Source organism: Eufriesea mexicana, unplaced genomic scaffold (genome assembly GCF_001483705.2).
Source record: "Eufriesea mexicana isolate 0111107269 unplaced genomic scaffold, ASM148370v2 scaffold294, whole genome shotgun sequence".
NCBI lineage: Eukaryota > Metazoa > Arthropoda > Insecta > Hymenoptera > Apidae > Eufriesea > Eufriesea mexicana.
This window is the reverse complement of record NW_016908489.1, coordinates 1,053,595-1,068,772: the sequence shown is the minus strand read 5'-3', so window position 1 is coordinate 1,068,772 and position 15,178 is coordinate 1,053,595. Positions and strand designations below refer to the sequence as shown.

At 33.6% G+C, this 15,178-nt stretch overlaps 3 protein-coding genes across 3 annotated transcripts; all 3 read right to left on the bottom strand.

Moving 5' to 3' along the window:
• Window positions 1–321: 321 nt before the first annotated feature.
• On the bottom strand, window positions 322–5,920 carry SMC3 (structural maintenance of chromosomes 3). The gene is made up of 18 exons (XM_017911861.1): window positions 5,793–5,920; window positions 5,324–5,399; window positions 5,064–5,242; window positions 4,819–4,977; window positions 4,593–4,752; window positions 4,239–4,524; window positions 3,987–4,161; window positions 3,803–3,916; window positions 3,477–3,727; window positions 3,262–3,405; window positions 2,890–3,201; window positions 2,490–2,801; window positions 1,837–2,329; window positions 1,503–1,765; window positions 1,265–1,430; window positions 1,021–1,159; window positions 702–939; window positions 322–620 (listed from the first exon to the last, which is right to left on the bottom strand). The coding sequence occupies exons 1-18, from the start codon at window positions 5,805–5,807 to the stop codon at window positions 494–496; spliced, it is 3,609 nt and encodes a 1,202-aa protein (XP_017767350.1). The 5' UTR covers window positions 5,808–5,920; the 3' UTR covers window positions 322–493.
• Window positions 5,921–6,234: 314 nt separating this feature from the next.
• RpII33 (RNA polymerase III subunit RpII33) lies at window positions 6,235–7,437 on the bottom strand. The gene is made up of 5 exons (XM_017911925.1): window positions 7,262–7,437; window positions 7,057–7,201; window positions 6,766–6,973; window positions 6,481–6,687; window positions 6,235–6,419 (listed from the first exon to the last, which is right to left on the bottom strand). Exons 1-5 carry the CDS (start codon window positions 7,345–7,347, stop codon window positions 6,235–6,237), a joined length of 831 nt encoding a protein of 276 aa, XP_017767414.1. The 5' UTR covers window positions 7,348–7,437.
• A 679-nt stretch (window positions 7,438–8,116) lies between these two features.
• LOC108556002 (reticulocalbin-2) lies at window positions 8,117–10,222 on the bottom strand. Its single transcript, XM_017911907.1, has 5 exons — window positions 9,935–10,222; window positions 9,254–9,492; window positions 9,017–9,164; window positions 8,502–8,957; window positions 8,117–8,422 (listed from the first exon to the last, which is right to left on the bottom strand). The coding sequence occupies exons 2-5, from the start codon at window positions 9,471–9,473 to the stop codon at window positions 8,251–8,253; spliced, it is 996 nt and encodes a 331-aa protein (XP_017767396.1). The 5' UTR covers window positions 9,474–9,492; window positions 9,935–10,222; the 3' UTR covers window positions 8,117–8,250.
• Between the last annotated feature and the right edge of the window lie 4,956 nt (window positions 10,223–15,178).

The window sequence follows — 15,178 nt, the reverse complement described above, 5'->3', positions numbered from 1 at the left end:
AAAGAAAAAACAACAAATATAAACTTTTACATAGCTGTTAATAAAATAAAAATTTTCTTTATCCACTTACATTACTAATGAATTATTTACATAGCTATGTCATGCTCTATTTAACACAATGAAATTAAAAGGATGGTAGCCATTGAATTCTGGTGTACATATCTGTATCTGTAGCAATTGAGAAATAAGAACAAAATTACAGATCTTTAGAGTATATAAATAATATACCATGCAGTATCAATGATAAATAAAAATTATTATTCACGGTTATCTAAATGCTAAATGTACTCACGGTACACTAACACAAAATATGCCATTTTTGCATAAAATGTGATGTAATGTGACGAACGTACATCTTTAGAAAAATTCTTGTAAAAATATTCAACAGACAGAATACAGTCCAGCTAATTTACACCTTATATTAACTTTGTTTTTGAAAAAAAAATAACCGTTTCCAGATAGATGATAATTTATAAATAATTTACATTTTACATTAACCGTGTGTCGTGTCATCTTCCACAAAATCTGCTGCTTCTTCTCGCGTCACGCATACAACATGAGAAACTTTGTTTCTAAATTTAACACCATAAAATTTGTTCGCATGTTGCAATAATTCTGGTCTGCAATACAATTAATTACAATTATATGAAAAATTATATATTATTTTATACAAAAAAGAATATATATATATATAAAATTACCTGAAGGTCGTCGTAATAAATTGGGCATCAGAACTGAGTTCGTGGATCATATCTGCCACTGCTTTCCTGTGTTGAGCGTCCAAAGCTTGGTCAATTTCATCGAACAAGTAAAACGGCGCTGGATCACATTTTTGAATTGCAAATATCAATGCTAATGCTACAAGTGATTTTTGTCCACCAGATAATTGATTCATTTCTCTCATTTCAGCTCTATGGCCAGTGAAAGAAACCCGTATACCTACGGGAAGGAAATATAACAATTTATTTGTTCATATTCCCTTGTATAATAATAACAAAAAAAATCAGTATATTATCTTACCAACACCAATAAATCTATCAGAATCAGCTGCTTCTGTTGTTGTATCGTCTCCTTCGTCTCCATCTGCTGTTTTCATAACTAACTGAGCATGACCCGATGGTACAAGTTTTTTGAACACCTCACTAAAATATTTACTCACCTAGATATAGAAAGAATGAGTGGATGTTTCAATCTTAGCTGTTATTGAGTGAAAAATGAAGCAAGATCATAATAAATAAACGCGGAATAATATTACATTACATACTTGTTTAAATGTAAATTGAATTGCTTCGCATTTACGCTGTTCAAGAACTGACATTAGCTCTTTAATCTTTTCATCACCTCTATCCAATTCTTCTTTTCTTTTTACCAATTTTTCTTTTTGATCGCTAAACGACATAAACTGATCCAATGCTTTCTTATTTACATGGCTAAAATAAAAAGTAGTAATAAAAATTTCCGTTAATATAAAACATTTTTATATCTTCGTATATATACCGAACCTGTATTTTTTTAAATGGTTGTTTGCTTTTTCCATTTCCTTAAACAACTGTTTGGTAGACATAGCACTAAATTTGAAATATACTTCATGACTAGGTAATGCGCCAAGTTCAGTAATTTTTTGTGTACATTCTACTATTTTTTGTTGTAAAATGTTCAATTTACTGGCTAGTTTTTCTAAGTCCTTAGCATCAGCTTCTATCTTTTCCTGTGCTTCTTTCTCCTTGATTTTCCATTTCTCAACTTCCGCAGACTCTGCTTTTTGCTGCAATGGACTTTATGCAAATATAACATGTATTTGATTCAATATAGTTAGCTAATAACTTTTATATTTACCTTCTTAATAGCATTGGTTACTCTTTCATTTTGAGCTTTAAAATCTGCATTTACTTTTACTAGCCTTTTTTCAATATCCGCCAGTTGTGCTTTTGATGATTCTAATTGCCGCTGTCGATCTTCTACTGATATCTCTTGTAATGCTTGAACTAATTCATCTTTTCTTCTGACTAAATTATTGGTTAACAAATTTTCCAATTTGTTTTTCTCAGCTTCTAATCGCATTCGTTTAGCAAACGCCTCTTTGTTATCTTTCGTTAAACGTCTTATGTCATCGTTCAACGTATCGACTTGACGCTGATCGGCAACAGATAACTGTGCCATAAGTTCTTGATGCAATTCACTTTCCAAGCCTTCTTTCGTTGCACGCATTGCTTCTAAGCTTGATGTACACTGTGCTAAACTTCTTTCTTTTGGTGTGCGGTAACGCTCTATGGCGCTTAGTTCTTCCTTCATAAGCCGTATTTCTGCTTTCATTTTATCGTATACATCTCTACAATAAGAAAAAAGGTTAAATCAATTATCTTACAAATTTTATTTACGTTTCGTAAAAATGTAAATAAACATATCGATATCGTAAACAAACAAATAGAAAAATATTCAAATTCCAATAGCTATAATTAATGTAAACATAATAATTAATGATAACATACTTAGCTTTACTGTTTTTTGTTTCTGTTCTTTGCATTTCGCTAACATAAGAACTAATGTTTTGATCTGCTTTTCTGATTTCTTCTTTAAGGGTTGCGAATTGAGATTCAAGGGACGAAATTTGCGACATTAACTCGGATCTGGTTTTTTGTATTTCTAATCGAGATCTTAATGTATTAAAGTATCCGCCTGTCAGGGATCCTTTCGAGGATACTTGATCACCTTCAAGAGTTACACAATCTAAACCTGACGTGCGAGCCAAATTGGTCGCAGCTTCTAAATTACGACAGATCAGTGTCTTTCCAAATATGTATCTACATTAATAATTAAATATATAAATGATTTTACATTTTGTTATCTCCTGAAGTTAAACATGACAACACTAAAAACATTAATGTTTACCTCAAGGCTTTATCATACTTTTGATCATAATTTAACTGTGATATCATAGGTATAGCATCACTGGTTTCTGGATAGTCTATGTCTTTTACATGAAGTCGATTTAAAGGCATAAATGTTACTTCTCCTGGAAGACGTTGATTATTCATTTCTTTCAAAATTTTCGTGCCGAATTTGTCAGTTTCCACAATATGATGAAACAATCGATTGCCAGCAGTTACCTCTACAGCCATATAAACACTCTTGTCGCAACTAAAATTCTCAATTACAGGCCCATAATAACTACTCACCTCATGGGCCATGTCTTTACGTGTTCTGGAAAATAATTATACATTAATAACTACAACATTTTTCAACTAATTAAGCTAACTTTACCGAAATGTATCCAACACTTTTCGTACGCTGTCGCGACCATTTAGGATAGGTTTTCCCGCCATAGATCGTAAACTTTGATCTGCTTTGGCCAAATCTTCTTTTAATCCAGATAGATTGAGTTGCAATACACTCTCTTGTCGATACCTGTAGTATAAATTTAACTTATATTCTATTAAAACTTTTGAGCTTCAAGAAAGACTATGTAATAAACAAACTGTTCTTTTCTAGTAGCTTGACACTGATCCTTTGCTTTGGTAAGCTCGTAATACTGTTTATTGTGCTCGTCTATTGAAGTACGTTGCTGTTCCATTTCTCGTGTATGTTCCTCGATCTTCTTTTCTAAAGTAACTTGTTTTTCAGCATCTCGTTTTAAATCTTCACTAATTTTTCTTTGATGTTCCTCCTTATCTTTAATTTGTTTGGTAAGTTGTTTAAGCTCATTTTGTATCCATTTATCTCTCTCATCCTAATATAATAAGATTAGTAATATTTTCTTTCCTTCCATATGTCATTTTGTAATTAATAAAGTTATATTAAATACCCTGCTAGTAAATTGACTGCCACGTCCCTGCTTTGCATATAATTCTTTTCGTTTTTGTTCTTTTAACTGTAATTCACGCGTACATTCCTCTTCAACGCGCTTCATTTCTTCATACTAAAATAAAATTGTTATTAACGAAAAAAATTAAATTTTCATCAAATATTTTAATAACCATGCATCTTACTTCTGGCTTTAATTCTTCCAATTCTGCTTCTCTTGCCGCAATATTTACTTTTAATTTTTCTAATTCCTGTTGAGCACGTTTTCGACTATCATTATCTCCTTTCACTTCTTCCAATAAATCGTTAATAGTTAATGTTAACTTAGTTTTCTCTTTTAATAATTGTTGTTGCTCAGCACTGAAAATTTTATTCTTAATTCACTGTTAATGTATGCCATTGTTATTAACTATTTACATGTGAACTTCTAATATTACCTTAAGGTATCTCGTTCTTCTTTTGCAGTTTGCACTTCTTTTTTTGCTTCTTTAAGACGTTTGGTCGCAGCTCTCACCATTTCCTGAGCAGTTTTTGCTTCCGCGCATAATCTTGCTTGTTCGGCCCCACTATTAGCCCTAGATTTTTCCAAGTCTTCCAACTTTCGTTTATTTTCTTTGAGTTCTCGTTCATGAATTGTATATTCTAAACATCTACGTTGTTTATCCCAACACTGATATTCTTTAAGTTCTTCTTTTTCTTCTTCTAATGTTTTTAAACGTTCCTCTGTAACATAATATAATTATAAATTACTATTTCTCCAAGAGCTACTGTAATCTTAAATAATGGTTTACCTATAGTTCTTAAAAAATCTTGAATTTTTTCTAGTTTCCCTTCAGTTTCTTTTAAAATAAATTTTGATTCTTCTCTCCTGTCATCGTACACCCTAGTACCAGCTACTTCTCTTAATAATTTAAGTCTTTGAGAATCAGGTGCTGTTGCCATTTGATTGATCTACACAATAGTGCATTATATTCTCTTCTTCACTATTATATATCACTAATGTATCATAAAACATACCTTTCCCTGTTTTACAATATAGTATGGATTTGATCTTGAAAACCCTGCTGATTCTAATAAATTCATCACATCATTCCTCGTTACTATTCTTTTATTAAGAAAATACTGGTCCTTTTTCGAACCAATAACTCTCCTTAAATATACTTCTTCTTTATCAATCTGTAAGACAAAATGATGAAGTATAATAAATAAATAACAAATAAATAAACATGTATAAAGATGATGTAATAATAAATTTTATATACAGGTAGTCTGCCATCAGAATTATCAAATATAATTTCCACATGGGCAGAGATGACTCTTGGTCCTGTACCCTCATGTAATAAAGCTTGTCTTTGTTCAGGTCTAAGATGAGAAAATTCATCACTTAAAACAAATTGGATCGCATAAAAGAAATTACTCTTCCCAGAACCATTTCTTCCAACTTGAAATAAAAAACCACTCACATAAATTTGATTAATAAATCGTATTGAAATACTTATTTTTAATAAATAAACATACATACCTACTACATTGTGCCTTGGATCAAAGGGTTCTACAACTGTTTGTTCACGGTATGACTTAAAACCTTGTATGATTACCTGATCACAAAAAGATTTATTATTTAAATATAGTTATTTCCGTATAAAATTTTCTTTTCTTGAACTGATTATTCAATTAAAATCGCAATAAAAATTGTCCTATGTCTAAGTAGTTGTCATTGCATATTTTTCATCATTTAGATAAATTCAGATTTGGTGGTAGCATTTTGAGCAGGTGTGTATTTAATTGTATAATCGTGTAAAATTCTGTCAGATATTTATATCAGATATAAAATACTAAAGGCATCGCGCGCAAGAGCAATCTTCACGCGTGTTAACATTAAACGATAGTAGCCATACTTCTTCTGAATGATGAGCGTCTATCAAAAGTTGTAGGAACCGCGTAAAAAGACATAGAAATCTAAAATTTAAACTAAATTTTTTTTATGATACCTGTTTGATGTACATGGTGTGATTGAAATTCACACGAGTGTTTCTCGTGTTAACACCTTAAAACAACTCAATCACAAGCTTAATTTCTCTGTCACTGAATGTAACAAAAACGTTCAATCGACTTGTTGGCAGAGCGACATTTGTAAAATAATCCCCAAGCCGACGATATAATAAAGTTCCTAGATTTGGGCGGGAGATACGTTTCCGTGACCACTACATAAATAAAAAGGTACTATGTAATATTTTTTCTTAATTAAGGATATTTTTTCTCAAAACTATGACGTTATTTTTTGAGCATAATGCTCAAATGTTTAATTTTATTTTTTTATCGTGGAAATAAATAAGTTAGAAATAATATTACAACACAAATAAAGTTAATAACAATTTTAATATTTACAAGAATACAAAGATAGACTTAACATTATGTATCATTATATATCATTCAATGATGAATGCTTAATGCATCACTTTGAACCTCATGACTTAATTGTGTTTGCAAATTAGATAGTTTATTTTTTAATGCTGCAATGCCCATCATTACAATATTTTCAGGTTTTAAAGCTCCACTGCTCTCCACATTGAAGTAGTATTTATTTGGCTTAGCCTCCCAATTAAATGGTGCTTCATCTAGAATATTTTACAATTTAATTCAGTACATAATCAATATTCACAATACAGGAACACTTACATTGGTCTTCTTCTAGTTCACTATATTCTGATTTTGGCCATTCATCAGGTTTTGGAAATAACGTATGCCTCATAGAATTGTCTGGATCATATTCAAAACTTACACCAGCGGTAGGATTCCATTTTGCATGTTCTTTTCCAAAACCTTTTTTTGCATATGCTCTTAATTTCAATTCTTGTCCTTTCCTTAATTTCACTATTAAGATTTCTGAATAAAAATGTATTAATTAACATTATTAGCTATATTATAATAATAATGAATGTATTATTTAAAAAGAATATAAACCATCGGTTTCTCCATATTCGCTAGCATCATCTTCTCTATGTCTGGATGTAACAGGAAGTACTCTTGGATCACTGGATTTAAAATCTGCAGTGGTTACATGTCGCGTTTGATCTTCTGTACATTTTACATCAAGTGTGAATTCTACACTACACTCTGGACAAAAATCCATACACTGGCAGTCTCTTGTATATTGTATCCTATCAACAACCTAAACAATATTGAAACAATTTCTTCATTTTTGTTAAAAAATATCTTTAAAATAGATTAAATGTTTAATTTTTAATTATTTACATCGTCACTTATTAATGGTATCATTCCAATCCTGTGAGCTAAAAATTCATCACTTAAGACAGTTGAATTAGCTTCCAATTGTATCCAATCAATAGCCATGGTAGGTGTCTCGGCAATAAATACACGTCTCATACTATTTGCTACGCTATAAACATTACAAAATTTAATAAAATATTTACAGCATTTGTCACATAACCTATTTTACCTCAATTCTGTATCCTCTACTTGAAATTTTACATTTTCTTCCGTTAAATCTGAAATATGAACTGATGGTTGATTAGCGTATGGCATTTTCTCAGATTTCTTATATTAACAGCTGTGTAAAAGCGTGTTTTATAGTTAAAATATTCTTCTTACAACTCTTACACGATCATCCAACAACGAAATATTTACTATTAGTACTCGCAAGTTTGGGAATACAGCGCCATTATGAAAGGTAGTTTGAATATATCTCCCACTCTTTTTAAGAAACTTCAGAGTATAACTAATGCAATTTTTTCATTGCAATACAAAGAAATAGATTTATATAAGTTTTATTAAGTTTTTATTAAAAAAAATTTATTACATATAGTTTACATAATACGAAAAATAGACAAAACTGCATCAGTAAGTATGTCTGAAGACTAAATAACATAATCATCTTACATTTCTTTAGTTACTAGTAAAACTGATTCAGGAAGAAAGCTAAATGTATAGAATAATTTGTCTAGTGTCTGTATATGATAATATATATGTATATGTATGTATAAATATTGAACAATAATCAGTAAAATCTAACATTTTAAATTACTATTTTTCTAAAATGTTGTATTTAACTTGTTTTCATAATTCCATAAAGAATAATATCAATGCATGCATATAAGCTGTTATTTATATAATAAATAATAAAAACGAAAATTCTGGTAACTTTTATGATGCCACTGTTTCTTATGGCACTAAAAACTTTTGTAAAAATTGGAAGACTGTGGTTTGTGAGATACTATTTGTCAAGTACCCTAAACAAATTTGTGCAATTGTAAATGTACCAGTTTTAATATAAATGTATTCTAAATGCGGCATAAATAGGAATACCAAAACATAAGGGCTGAAAGCATGACATTAAGAAGTATTAAAAATATCTTTAGCCATGTAAGTTTTTCTGTTGCTATTATGAAAAGATGTAAAAATTTTGCTAATGAATTTAGCAATCAATTTTCAAAGTTCGTCTATAAAACGTTCGATATCTTGTAAATGATCTCCATAATCTGTAGCTTCACTACCTACAAAGGCATCAAAATGATCTAAAATTTCGTCAAATGATAATCTATTATCGTGATCGTCGTCAGATGCGGCGAACAAATGAGTAACTTCGTCACTTGCAATTTCTCTGAAATATTTAATAATAATAAATATAAAATATATTTTAAAATGATCAATCAAAAAAAAAAAAAAAATAATTTACTTACTCATTACTTGGTACTAGCCAAGAAAGTATTTCATTCGAGTCTAGTCTTCCATCTTTATTTTTATCATGTTCAAAATCAAATTTATCTTTTTCTATTAGTAACCAGCTTTTATCTTCTGCTTTAGCTCTATTTCCAATAAATTCTTGAAAGCTAATATATCCATCTTTGTCTGTATCTTTATCATCTAGAGCTTGCTTCAATAGAAGTGGAAACATTCTTGGTGTTTCCTCTGGATGTGTATAAGCTTTAAATTCTTCTGGCTCTAGATAACCATCGTTGTTTATATCAGCAGCCTCAAATGTCTCCTTGTCATCAGTGATAAGCTTCTCATTCACTGCTAAATTTTCTGGATCTGTGCCATAAGTATCTTGAATAATTTCATTCCAACTGACTTTACCATCTTCATCTGCATCAGCATCCTCTAACCGATCTTGAGATTCCTCAGTAGAAAGCATGCTGTTTTTAAAATAAGATTATTTTCATTTTAAATAAAACAATTTCTTTATTATTCATACCTAAAGGAACGCAAAATCCAAGCCTTGAGCTCATTTTTTTCAATGAATCTATCATTGTTCAAATCCATTTTTCTCAATAAAATTTCTAAACGACGTTTTGATTCTTTTATTGGAAGTTTATCAAATTCTTCTGCTTCCTTTACGCTTCCTATGAAAAGTATAAAATACAGTTTATTGCTAGGCTCTTAATCTTAGTATGATAAATTATGAATGCAAGAAATTGAAAATTAAGAATACCCAGAATAGCTTCATGATCAAATTCTTCATGATGTTCTCCTCCTGCATAGTGGTCCATGCCTCGTGGGCTAAATGCCCCATCCTCTGTTCTTTCATTACTACTGGGTTTATTATGCTGATGAGAGTGTATATGTGCGGATGCTGCATTTCCGTGTGAAAATAATCCGAAAATTGTGACGATAAAAAGAAGAATTTCTACACGCATTTGGCGTGTACCCATTGTAAGTTTCAGACAAATTCTGGGGATTCGAATAAAAAGAAATAACCTCACAATGTGAAAAATTTGACATACACAATGCTATCTATACCGAATACCATAACAACTTTTATCGACTGTTTGTTGCGACGCATGTCGTATACTCGTTCTCGAAAATCGATCTTGATAGGATTCAAATTCGACAGCTTAAGATATATTTTTCAATCGATACGAAATATGATGTATTTAAATACAAAATGACTGTATCAACTATATAAAATTATATTTATAATTAATGTTAATTTATCTTTGTATAAATTCTTGTAAAGATAACAAGATTCACAAAGATTTTTCGATGAGATCTATAACCGGTGATAGAAAAATAATGAAGAAATATCTCTGTGAGTATTAATAAATTGTTAATACAGAGTAGTTAATAGTTTTTATTTTTGTGTCGGTACTATATATTAAATAACTTTACTTACCTATTTAGAAATCTTTTAAAAGCGGCTAATCATTGTAAGATTCTTAATATACACGTTTTTAATAGTATGAAACTTCCCTTTCGTTCCGAACGTCAGTATTATATGCGTGTGTTGGAATATCAGTGCTTGGTCGTCTCGTCGTGAAAAGAGACGAAGAAAAAAAGCGTCAGGTCTGCCTTAGCCACGTTCAGTATGTGTAGTCATGATTTTGTTCTAGGGTGCGCGTTCAAAAATAGACTAAGCGTACTAACACGCGTTCAATTTATTTCTAACCTTACTGATCATCAAGCAAACGGTATAGAAGGAAGAGCAATGGATATTATGAGAATAAAATGTCACAGGAATATTAAAGGAGAAATCTTTGAAAAATGATATCAATTTCCACGTTCCATTAAGTGATAATGCAAAACATTGAAGAAAATATCAAACAAAATAAATTAAAAAATAAATTGCAAAATGAATTTCAAAATGAATTTCAAAATGAATTAGAAAACTGTACCCAATTCTAATCTATCCTAAAATAAGCTAAAATTCGCATTTTTAACAAATTTTAACAAATTTTACGAATTTATTTTCTTAATATACCACAATGTAATAACTTAATTGTATAAGAATTGTATACAGTGTTGTTCAAAATGGAAACATAAACATTTCATTGTAAGAAACATAAATTAAGCATAAAAATAAAATAAATTCTATTTTCTTACTTATCCTATTAATAACTATAACACAGACCACAGTTACTCCATCACAACGATATATCTTTCTTCAGTGTCCTTGCAACAAATTCATTTTTTTATCATTTTTGACATAACGATACATAAGGAAAAACCTGAGGATATTCTGTCGTTCCAAAAATAAACTCAATATGCGTGTAATGGAATCCGTTGATACGGCCCTAATTCCCTCAATAAGATAGACAAAGATAGAAAAGAGACAACTTTGGTCAGCGCCATCTATGATTTTGGATCAGAAGTTCAGAAAAGTAATAGGAATACAGAATGTGCAAGGAGGTCGTCTAAACTTGGTCACGTGATAAACAAGGACAGAAAGCGATTAGAAAAGGATAGAATGGATTCGGCAGGGAAAAATCGCAAATTGCCAAGTTTCTGTAATTAATCTACAAACTTTTATAGTTGCATCGTAAAGCTGGAACTATGGGCAACATTCCTATGTAATTTTCGTACATCATTTGATGCGAATTAGTTAGTTATTAATAATTATTTGAAGACGTACATGATTTGATATCAACGATCGGCATGGTTGTTCGATAAAATAATTATTTATGGACAATGCGAGAAGTAAAATATGATCAAAAATGATATGAGAAGATGCACAAGAACATTGTTTTTATAATGCGTAAGTTTTTAATAAATTATGTAGTCACTTTTTATAAAACAAAATTTATTTTTATTGTAAAAGCGGGATACTTTATTTAAATGCATTTCAGTTGTCACTAAAATTATTTTCTCTGTCGGTAACGTTACGAACGTCACAGAAATGGTAAGTGGAGATTAGTGTTTCTAGAAATCGGGCTTAAAAATGTATATAATGTTAAGTCTATCCTATATCTCATGTGCAGTGATATGCGTTTCAGAGGAAAACGATTACCATATATCGGTAACTTTCAGGAGAAATTTAATTTCCCTCTAATAAATTTATTTTCTTTCACTTTTTTTCTATACTATTCGAGATAAGACGATAGTTTTTGCAATAGTGATAAAAAAAACTAAATGATTTTCTAATTAAAAAATAGGAAAATAATATAATCATTGCGAATATCGGGCTTAAATCTTATGTAATGGTTCTATATCTGAATCGTGTGCGATGAAATTATGCCGCAATTATTATCATAATGTTGCAATTCCATACGATTGCACAATTCTTCTTGATCTATTGGTAGATACGATCGTCGATAAATTACCTCTTCAGCACACCCCTACGTTCCCGAGGTTTTGGACGATAAAATAGATGACTCGTATCCCTGGTTAGTAACACAGATATTCATTACTAAAGGACAATTTTGCGTTGCATGCTGTCGTCACCAATACACTCTTCAAATGGGGGGTGTTAACGATTAATTTCGCGTTGGCGAAAATTTATTCTGTTCTCGTTATGCTTTCCGACGTGTGTTCTTCCTTTTATGATGCTAATTGTCAGAACGTTATTGTTCGCGGTTCGTAAAATACAATCGAGCGATAAAATTTGTTAAACATCGCCGGTCAGCGAAATATTTCAATTTTCTCTATGGTGCCGTGTAACACGGATGCTGTAAAATATCATCGGGTTTTCGCGATTTTCCGCCGCAACCGTATTTTTCCAATTTTCCAACCGTCGGCTTTTTTTTATCCTGCCAATTTTCGAGCACCGTTGTTCTTGCAATTATGCAACTGGAGAGCGTGCAAAATCGTAGAAAGTGGATCTTCTTTCCTATTCTTCCACCCCGTCTGCAACGAAATGACATGGAAATTGTAGAAAGGGCGATCGGTCAGAAGTGATTGGTGAAACGGAAATGTGACTGTTTTCCATCGATGACCGTGCCACGAACTGTACTGATTTCCAGATCAAAGCGAAGGGTCAATTTCATCCCTTAGAGATTTGCAAATGGCCGTCAACCCTCGAATCACGTTGGCAAAATATTCTAAATCTAACTACGTTAACCGTATTAATCTTTATAGTCTCCCAGTTCGTTTCTCGTTACGTATACAAAATTTCGCAACTCTTTTAAGATGATCGGAGAGAGAGTTTCTTTCCTTGCAAAAGAATTCAAACGTTCTTGAGCATCTCTTTCCCACGTCTGGCGAACGATGTAATACCCAGAGGAGGAGCCGTTGAATTCGATATTCGATCGACTCTAACGAATCCGTCGTCTACGAGTTTCTCAAGATATTTTCGATTCCGCCGGAATATTCCGGCGCGGAGAACGCAGACGCTTGTGATTTTTCCCAATGGCTGAACGGGGGGTCGAACAGCCACTGAAAGCATTCCTTCTGACATTCAAATGCTCGGTGCACGAACGAAAAAGGATACGTAGAGCCCGACGCCTATTCATCGCTCAAAGGGATCATTTATCAACATATTTGATATGCTTCTGGCCGCGTTACCCCGTCGGAGGAACCTCCCTCTCTCTCTTGCTCTCCTCTGGTCGGGCTTCCATAGAAATAATATGCTAATCGCGCGAAGGCGGAGTTTAAAAAGTGCTCCGATAAATTCTCCGGACTTTTTGACGTAATTTCGCCCCTTCGCGCTACTCCCACGAAAGATTCTTTTTACGCGGTTTCCGACGTCTTAAGAGAACTTCGCTTCTCCAGCACGGTATATCAGTCGGCGGGATATATTTTTTTCCTGGATTCCAACCGGATGTCACGACCTGCTTCGCGGAGAAAGGATTCTAAGCTGACTTCCTCCGCACCCTCCGCGGAAACCGCAAAAAGACGTTTCGCTCGTATTTTACTGGCGTGTAATTTCGTGGTTCTTGTTTTGAGAATACAGTTTCAGTTAGTCGACAACGTTTAAACGTTTTCGGACGATGGAATTTTTCCAGAGGGATTACGGGCCTCGAGACGGCGTAAGTGATTGACACGAGACGTTAAGATCATTTACAAATCCCCTCATCGGCACTTATGCGCGCGGTGACGCATACGCACATATTTATGCACCCCTATACGCGGCGTGTCCTCATACATACATCGGTCATATTAGCCGCAAAGCGGAATATCCTGAGTAGTCCCGTTTGTTTAAGCTTACCACGGTGTCGAATGATTACGCATTTCATGCAACCTCGCGTTAAACCTCATCCTCGCATCGGATTGACAAAAAGAAAAAGAAAAGAAGAAAATAAAGAAATTGAAAGGGAGGGAAAAGAAATAAATTTACTAGTATTCATGCTACGAATCGTTCAGCATAGGACGTCATTATACAGAAGCTCGCTGAGGCAGCATCTGATAAGGACACCCCAATTAAACGGTATCGTTGATAAAGCGTCGGCGTATCTTTTATCCCTCTTTTGCAATCGAGTTTTTCAATCGTCCTTTTATTTTATTCCGAGCTACGTAGCGTCAACGCGATGACATCGAATTAATCCCCTGGTCATTCAATTCCGAAACGCCACGTCAGCAGGACACTTTCAAGCATATTGAGGTTGGATCGTGTAGCCGGCCGCCATTTACTTTGAGCCCTCTTTTCCATATTTATCTTGCTCCCTTTCCTCCTCTTTCCCCCCTCCTTTCCACCCCTTTTTCTCCTTCTTTCTTTTCTTTTTATCATTCGGTATCTTCGGGATTATCGGCCTATTCGGCAACGAAAGGCCGCCTCTGCTATTTGGAACGAAGACACAGATTGCTTTGCGTTCCGGAGGATTTACGAGCGGCGATGATAAACACTCGGGAATCTTAATCGAATGGCTTTTATAATAATTTCCATGGGAACCGATCGAAAGAATCTTGCCGATTTTGCGAGTTTGATTAGAAAAACAAAGCAAACGCTGGAAGTTTATTTCTCCTACGACATATCGATCATCTTCAGAGACACGAGATAGTTCCAGGAGAGTAGGATTCTTTATTCCGTTTCAGCTAGGGAGAACGGGCCGGAAAGGTTGGAACTGCTGGCGGTGTACGACGAAATATTTCGAGGCGTTTCGCAGGATCGTAAGGGTGTTCGACGTTTCCGTGGCGCGGCCGTCTCAGCCGGGGCCATACGCCCCGCGATTTAAGTCGTCAACTTTTATGGGGGTAGTTTTCGCGGAGACGGTCCGCGGCAAGCCACATAAAAGGGGGTGGAAGTTTCTGGTAATATGGCGGCTTCTCGCGGAATATGGCGGCAACTGTATACAAGAGATAGCGACAATATTGAAGCGGGTGGGAGTCTCGAAGAAAACCAACTGGATTTTGGCTCTAGCTCGTGCCGATCTTGGGTCATTGGCCTTCTTTTCTTTCTCCATTTTCGCTCGTTCTATTTCATTTCAAGACCGAGCGAATCGAACCTACTCTCGAGCTCTCGAGTAATTCTTCTGTAATTAGAAGAAAATGTGTCGTGCCACGTAAATTACAATCTACGATGCAGTTATCCGCAGACTTTCTTCATAGGCAAGTTGTAAACTGTCCGTGTTGGGTTTTCCGCTTTCAGAGGTGATCGAGATTTCCTTAGCGTGGCTCAGCGGCTGTCGATGGCGCGGATTAAGAGAAAGACTGCACTCTCAATGGCGTCGTTCGAAGGCCGCTGATTGCATCTGGCATTTGTGTCACG

Coding starts and splice junctions, on each gene's coding strand:
- SMC3 (XM_017911861.1), bottom strand. Junction 5,243..5,323: donor TCCAAGGCACAATGTAGTAG/GTATGTATGTTT, acceptor TTTTATTTCAAG/TTGGAAGAAATGGTTCTGGG. Junction 4,525..4,592: donor AGATTTTTTAAGAACTATAG/GTAAACCATTAT, acceptor ATTATGTTACAG/AGGAACGTTTAAAAACATTA.
- RpII33 (XM_017911925.1), bottom strand. CDS start 7,347: ATGCCATACGCTAATCAACCATCAGTTCATATTTCAGATTTAACGGAA. Junction 7,202..7,261: donor GTAGAGGATACAGAATTGAG/GTAAAATAGGTT, acceptor TAATGTTTATAG/CGTAGCAAATAGTATGAGAC. Junction 6,974..7,056: donor TACCATTAATAAGTGACGAT/GTAAATAATTAA, acceptor AATATTGTTTAG/GTTGTTGATAGGATACAATA.
- LOC108556002 (XM_017911907.1), bottom strand. CDS start 9,473: ATGGGTACACGCCAAATGCGTGTAGAAATTCTTCTTTTTATCGTCACA. Junction 9,165..9,253: donor TGATCATGAAGCTATTCTGG/GTATTCTTAATT, acceptor TACTTTTCATAG/GAAGCGTAAAGGAAGCAGAA. Junction 8,958..9,016: donor TGGATTTTGCGTTCCTTTAG/GTATGAATAATA, acceptor TTTTAAAAACAG/CATGCTTTCTACTGAGGAAT.